General features: G+C 31.3%; 2 protein-coding genes across 2 annotated transcripts in view; one reads left to right on the forward strand and one right to left on the reverse strand.

Annotated features, from left to right (window-relative positions):
- LOC134694072 (rapamycin-insensitive companion of mTOR-like) overlaps positions 1 to 725 on the reverse strand; it is a 33,260-nt gene extending 32,535 nt beyond the window's left edge. Inside the window, exons 1-2 of the mRNA XM_063555070.1 lie at positions 635 to 725; positions 497 to 544 (exon numbers count right to left, since the gene is read on the reverse strand). Coding sequence (XP_063411140.1) covers positions 497 to 544; positions 635 to 692 — 106 coding nt within the window. The 5' untranslated portion in view covers positions 693 to 725. The remainder of the gene's footprint in view (positions 1 to 496; positions 545 to 634) is intronic.
- Positions 726 to 845: 120 nt separating this feature from the next.
- LOC134694080 (diisopropyl-fluorophosphatase-like) lies at positions 846 to 5,830 on the forward strand. Its single transcript, XM_063555077.1, has 5 exons — positions 846 to 1,067; positions 1,754 to 1,894; positions 2,315 to 2,446; positions 3,351 to 3,567; positions 4,018 to 5,830. Exons 1-5 carry the CDS (start codon positions 885 to 887, stop codon positions 4,278 to 4,280), a joined length of 936 nt encoding a protein of 311 aa, XP_063411147.1. The 5' UTR covers positions 846 to 884; the 3' UTR covers positions 4,281 to 5,830.
- The last annotated feature ends 1,710 nt before the right edge of the window (positions 5,831 to 7,540 follow it).

A 7,540-nucleotide genomic window follows, 5' to 3' on the forward strand; every position in this document is an offset into this window, starting at 1 on the left:
CCGTAAAATTCTGACATCATGTACAATACATAATATGTGACACCACAAAGGAAAAGTGATTGTTGTATTATTTTAATACTTCAAGCGGGAAAGATTCTCAGGTCAGCCCGGTTTAGCGATAACGTGTATCAAAGTCTACACAAGCTTCCGAATTTCATTAATGAATGCACTGCCAAAGTTTACCTGCGGTCATTTTGGGGAAACTTTGTCAAATGACATGTGGGGTAAAGATATTTGCTTTTATATGTCAATTTTTCCAGGGGAAAATGCACCAAATGGTAGGTCATGGATACTGTAAATTGTAAATTATAGGCCTGCTATGTCATGTATGTAGACAGGTCTGACAGGCAGATCTGCACAATTCAAATACACAGTAAATCAAATCTTATAAAATGACAGTAGTTGTGCAAAATTTTTCAACTGTGAGAGTATTTGTTTCCCCATAGCAAGTTGTTTTTGTTGTAATTATAAAGTTGACATTTCATAAATAACAAACCTTTGGTAAAGTCCAATCGAAAAACTTCATCGCCACTGTCATTTCGAGCTGAAATGAAAGAAAAAATACATAGTTACAAAGTTAAGGATATAATTGAAATATGTAATGTAGATAGGATTTCATGAAAGATTTACATACATTTAAAACGCCCTGTTTTGTGTGACCGTATGCCCTGGCGAGCCCCAACGGCCGCCATATTTTTACTTCCTATTTTTACGGCTTGTCGTAATATTATTCGATAGCAAGATACAAGGCAACTAGATTGTAAAATAATCTTTGTTTTCTTCAGATTCTTATACCAATTTGAACATAATTTATTTATTGAAGTAAATCAAAACTACTTTGTTTACATATTGTCTAATTTACGACAAGCAAAGTTACTTTGACCATGGCCGACACAGGTGCCCCTAAAATTTCACAACCCGAATTTACAAAGATTGCTGACAAATTATTAGGGTCGGAAGGTCCAGTGTTTGATAAGAATGGAAATTTTTACATGGTTGCTCCTGAGGTTGAAAAAGATGGTGCGTTTGCAGGACAGATTCTAAAAGTTGATCTTTCAACTTGTAAAGTATGTTGTAGAAGGGTTATCATTGAAACATGTACCTGAAAACCCCCAGATAAATGGTGTAATGATTTTTTTAGGGGTCAACCCGATATGCCAACATGGTAACACTCAGATTCGTAATACTCAACTAGTATGACGCCCTAATAGACAACTTTCGAGTTCGATTCATTTCTGTCAAAAACTCTGGTTTTAGTGAACGTCGTTTGTGCGTTTAGGGGCGTCGTCACTTCCATTCCTATGTTGAGCGAGTGGTTGGAAAACTATAATTCTATATTGTATGAATTATTCTGCAAATTGAATTCTCATAATTGACAATCAGCATTGCTGTCATTAGGGAATTGACATTCAGTACCTACAGAACAACCATTATTCCTAGTTTATCCTGCACGATGACAATCACTAAGACGCCTGATGAACGTAAGTAGTGCAGGGATACAGGCGACCCCCTCTATCTGCATGATCTGGTAAATGACGTCATGATTTTGACTAAAATTGACCCTTTGAACACTGACTTTGGATGTTGTTTGGTTAATCTAATTGACATGATTGAAAATCATATTGTGTGAACAGAAAGCAGTACAATTTCTCTGGGCAAAGTTTTATCGAATAGAAAATCATACCATGTAAACACACCTTTCGTCATTATAAGCACAATGTTATCATAGTTATTTAAATCATTTTTTTTTCAGGCAACAGTCATCTGTGAACCGGTAGTTGATGGTAATGGTGGAATACCAGCTGGTTGTCAGTGTGATAAAGATAATGTTATATGGATTGCTGACATGAGGTTGGGGATTCTAACCATGGACCAATCTGGTCAGTTTAAACAGGTACAAAGTCTATTTTCCATTTGAATTGTGCAGACTAGATTATTCAATGCAGATAATTTTTTGCGATATTGAATCTTAAAAAGGGAGGAAAGATACCAGAGGGACAGTCAAACTCATAGATGGAAAATAAACTGACAATGCCATCATGCATGCATGGCTTAAAATAAAAAGACAAACAGACAAATAATAGTATAGAAGTAATACTAAAGACTAAGCAACATGAACCCCAACAAAAACTGGGGGTGATTTAAGGTGCTCCGTAAGTGTAAGCAGATCTTGCTCCACATGTGGCACACCTAAACTGCTGTGAACATTGTTAAAATCTAGAAGGTAAAATATGTTTGCCCTGATATTTTCTTAAAACTTAAAGGCTAATTATAACAATACATGAGTAAATAAATGATATTTCCTGTCTTCCAGTTTTGTACAGCAGACAGAGATGGAAATGTTATGCAGGGTTGTAATGACTGTAGTTTTGATTATGATGGTAATTTATGGGTAACAGCACCAGCAGGGGAGATATCTCCACACCCTTTTAGAAGATCCACTGAGGTAAAATTTACTTGTATTTTTCAAATAAACAAGATTTACAGTTTGAATACACTTGAATTCAGTAGATTAAAAGTACAATATTTTTATCATGTTTATTATATAAAAAAGGGGACAAAGGAAAAAACCTTTAATACATAATTTTACTATTTCCCAAAATTAGAGCACAACATTATAATATACTTTATTACAAATCCATGCAGAGAGCACGATGATAAAGTAAAGAGCTAGATAATCTTATATACTGTGGATTCATTATTATTCTTTGGATACCAAATTTCGTGGATTTCGTGGGCACAGTCAAACCACGAAATTAAGTATTCAACGAATGATAATATTTCTATAGGTTTGTATGCAGACTTCAGCAAAACCACGAAATCAAATATCCACGAATATGCAAGTGTTTCTTAATCCACGAAAATTGGTACCCACGAAAAAAAATGAATCCACAGTATTTTAAAAAAATAGATAAAGAAATAGAATTGAGAATGGTAATAGGGAATGTTTTATAGAGACAATAACCCAACAAAGACCAGAAAACAACAGAAGGGCACTGATTTATAAACATAAACAACTCATCTAATCATTTCATATGATCTTTATTCACAAATGCTGGATTTATATTTGCTGAAAAGCATCTTATCTGTATTTGACTTATCTATAAATAGTATCAGCAGTTTTAAATAGTGAAACTGCTAATATAAAAAAGAAGATGTGGTATGATTGCCAATTAGAAAACTATTCACAAAAGACCAAAATGACCCAGAGCAAGCATTGTGTTTCAAAAATTGAAATTTATCTGTCTTTAGAGAAGAAATATTGAATGACACTTGATGCAGTGGTATATAGATCAGTATTGTTACAGTTCACAAATTGTTAAATGTATTTGTAATATTGTTTACTATAGGATCGGTTTGGATCAGTCTATTGTGTGACTAATAAGAAAGAAGTGATTAAGGTCGATACAGGGTACAAGTTCTCTAATGGTATAGCTGTACAACATAAACCCGATGGAAAACCATGGAAGGTGATAGTAGCGGAGACATTTACCAAATCACTGTGGGCATATGATATCCTGGGTCCCGGTCAAGTAGGACAGAAGACATTATGGGGAAAGTTACCAGGTAGGGAAACATAAAGATTTATAAGGTTTTCTGTGATATTGGTTATTTGTTATTCAGGGTAAATTGTTACAGAATTTATTTTATTACTCAGCTGACAAAAGGCTTATTTAAATGGTAGCTAACATTAGGTATGATTATTACAAGAACAAAAAAAAAGAAGACAATTTACATATGTTACTGTTTAAGGTGACATCTTTTCAAAAGCAATACATTTGATAAAGATGATATGTTAAAGAGAACAACCTGACCAAAAAGCCAAAAAGAAAAAAAACACAGAGATTTAATCAAAATTTACTTTTTTCATTGTTTTAGCTCTTTCCATTCCTGATGCCGATTTTGTCTATTCAGTTTATTGTTAATTGCAATGACAAAAATTAATTACTGTATAGCTAAAAAATGTGTAATTTGATCAAAATTTAAATATAGTATAAATGTTCTGTCTTTTTGAAGGAGATTTAGAAGGTGGCCCTGATGGCATGGACTTTGATGCAGCAGGTAACTTAATTGTAGCCCACTGGGGCTCAAGCCATCTAGAAGTATTCGGTCCAGATGGTGGAAGCCCTCATACAAGAATCAAATGTCCTTTCTCTAAGCCAAGTAATGTTCATTTCCAACCAGGAACCAGCACGGTATATGTAACAGAGCACGAGTTCCATGGATTATGGAAATTCCAGTGGGAACACTCAGGAAAACCTCAGTATTGTGATGTTTAATAGTTGGACTAGAGTTTTAACTAAAGCTATGCAGTAGGAATCTGTTTACAATCAAACATATCTTATTTTTATAATCGAAAAATGTTTTGATAATCATATTGAAAATTGTTATTTATAGTGATTTAAGATATTTGTGCAGTATATATTTTATTTTTACAAATCAATCTATTCATGTAGATTTAATATTTCATATATTTATATTTTATATATTTTGAAAATTTATATATAGATGCTAGTCACAGAATTCATTAGATGAAAACATTCGATATAATATTAATTTTCCTGCCCTGGAAACATGTATTCACAATTATATATACAAAACTGTGTTTCCAAGAAAGCATTTTAATTGCTTTATCCATTGAAAAGTATTTGTAGTGAAGTCAATCACATACTATTTAAATATGATTGAACAGATGAAAAACAAATAAATCTGTTATCCTGGTTTTGGAGGAGTTTGTTATTGAATTTGTTGAACAAGTACAAATGCACTTAAACAAAAAGGCAGCATTTTATATAAACTTTCACAAATGGGTATTGCTTATTCCTGTATATGTGGTTTTTTTCTATATTTATTCTTGTTTATCAATTTTGTGCCATAATTGTTATCTAGAAATCAAGAATTTCAGAAATTTGCTACTTGCAATGACTAATAAAGTCGTCTGCTTTTGCTCAAAATATTTCATGTTAGTCAAAACATTTATTTTCAGTAGATAAAAAATTTACACTTTTTAATGAATATTTGGTAATTATTTTCATGAAAACAATGAAAAATGCAGAATTTATGCAGTTTTCCATCGTTATTTCCATTCACCGCAGTAATTTTATTGGTGCTCTTTAATATATTTTTAGTTGTGCAATATTAAAAAAACAACTAGTAAATCAATATTTAAGCATTTAAAGAAAAACTAACTTTATAGATTGGAAGCTTATTACATTTACCAAATATGATCATCTTTTTTTTTTCTATTTAAGGGAACTATTTCTGCTTTTGGAAAGAAGTTACTTCGAATGATAGGTTGTGTAAAGGGTATTGGTGTTCAGCAGTTTTATAGATTATATTTTGATAACAACCGCTTTTGTTCAGTTTTTGTTTTGTCCTGCCTCAAACAAATCTCAGAGGCAAGACTTAAGCATGCTGTTTTCTGTGGCAGCTTGACAATTTGTTAAAGTTTGGGATTAGGATTGGACCAATAATGTTAAAACAATTATAATCAGTTTTATAAGCAAATTTTTTTTAGCAAAAGATATAATATATGCGTGTATTTAAGATTTTGCAAAAGATTTAAAGTACATAATATTTTTCAACAGTAATAATAGTAATTTGATTAGCTCCACTCTTGAAAACTTTTACATGGTTATCCCGCATATTATATTAAAGTTGAGTGCCCAAAAAAATATTTTTTATAACATGTTTTTGTCTAGTCTTGGGTTAGTTGGGTTTTATATATATGGTTTTACATTTAATCATGACTTTAGCACTATTAAGATGGTGTATTGTTAAAATTTTAGTCAGGTATGTGATTTTTTTTCTGACAACAGAATTATTGTTATTGTTATTAACGTTAATTTAGATTTTTCAATAATGAATAAATGATTAACTTTGTGTTTGTTGTCTTGTGAAATCTTTGTCTCCAGATTGAATTGTGAGTATTTTTTTATTACTTTTCCTATATCCATTTATGTCCAATCATTTATTTCTTCATATTCATTACTTGATTGATTTTTCAAAATACAGGGAATGAAATAATATTCATGCTGATTCTTTGGAATGTGGCCTTAAAGTATTTTTCTCAGCAATTTGTCTTAAAAGAACAAAATTAATATATTTATGAATAATGATACTTTCATTAAGTTTATAATTTGATAAGACATGGGCCTGATAATGGAGACCTAAGTTTATGTTTCATTAATTATAGGGATTGATAACCAAAACCAATTACCTTTGACATTTTGATATTTTACAAACTATTTATGCACCATATCAGATAACCTTTCTGTATTGCTCAATGATCAATAAAACTTATATAGGAATGTTAGTAGGTCAGTAATCTAGCAAATCTAGGTTTCACTAATCTTCTTTTTGACTCTTCACTGACTTTTATGATTATTCATTTCCTGAGATATTACTCAGTTGGGTTCACCTGATCAGACCAGATGTAATTGTCAAAGAAATAGAAATTACTATCCAGGCCAGGGTCTGGAAAAATAAGAACGTGTATCCATGGTTTACCAGCAGGAACTGATAAATGAAATTCTGTTCTCTATTTAAATAAAAAGCTTCATGGTGAATTTTGGAATGTATCAGTTTAAAAATGAAAAAAAATGATTTTAATGGTCTGATAGCTACTATTAGCTACTGATTACAAAAAATTCAATTTATGACAAAAAGGCCAATAAAATTTCCAATGATGATAAATTCTTAAATTCAATTTGACAAAAAATCAGACTTTTAATCCAGTCATAAGGATTTGAAATCAGTCAAAATTGACAAATATGACCTTTTCCTGACCCTTGGTGTTACTGATTATAATTAATTTTATTAAGGTAACTCCTGTCCTCAGTTGTCCTATAATATATAAGGACCTGGCGTAAATTGTCATGGATTTCTACCAAACTTGGACAGAAGCTTGTTTATGATCATAAGATAGTATCCAAAAATAAATTAAAACAGGCTATTATTTGAACTTGGAATTTTTTTTGAACTGTGGAATTTGCTTGATTTCTTGTTATTGTTACCGCAAGAAATTATGCAAATTCCATAATTAAAAATTATTCCAAGTTCAAATAATAGCCTGTTTTATGTAAAAAAAATATTCTTTTTTTCCCTATTTAACAAAACTGTTGTATTGCTGGGTCTTCCAAGTGCTCCACGAAAACTCTTTCTAAATTATTAACATCTATTTTATCAGCAATCAAATAAGGGTTTCAAAGTTATTGTGAAACTGCCTATTCTAGAGGTGGCCTGAATCAGATGTGGATACTTGAGACTCCCAAAGATCTTTTAGAGTACATACAATCTAACTCTCTTTTATCTTGTAATACTATTAAAACATGTGACTTTTTTACACCTTACGCAAGTATTCCACATTCCAAACTAACAGACAAATTGCTTGTCTAAGGGAGGAATAACTCCTACTTTGTAAAAGATCACTCAGATTCAAACAAAAAATTCTTTGAAACTGACATTACCAAGATGCTTGATTTCTTGATTGACAACATATTTGTTACGTTCGGAGAACATGTTTTTCCAACAAACTGTC

This window comes from Mytilus trossulus, chromosome 1 (assembly GCF_036588685.1).
Source record: "Mytilus trossulus isolate FHL-02 chromosome 1, PNRI_Mtr1.1.1.hap1, whole genome shotgun sequence".
In the NCBI taxonomy this organism is placed as follows: Eukaryota; Metazoa; Mollusca; class Bivalvia; order Mytilida; family Mytilidae; genus Mytilus; species Mytilus trossulus.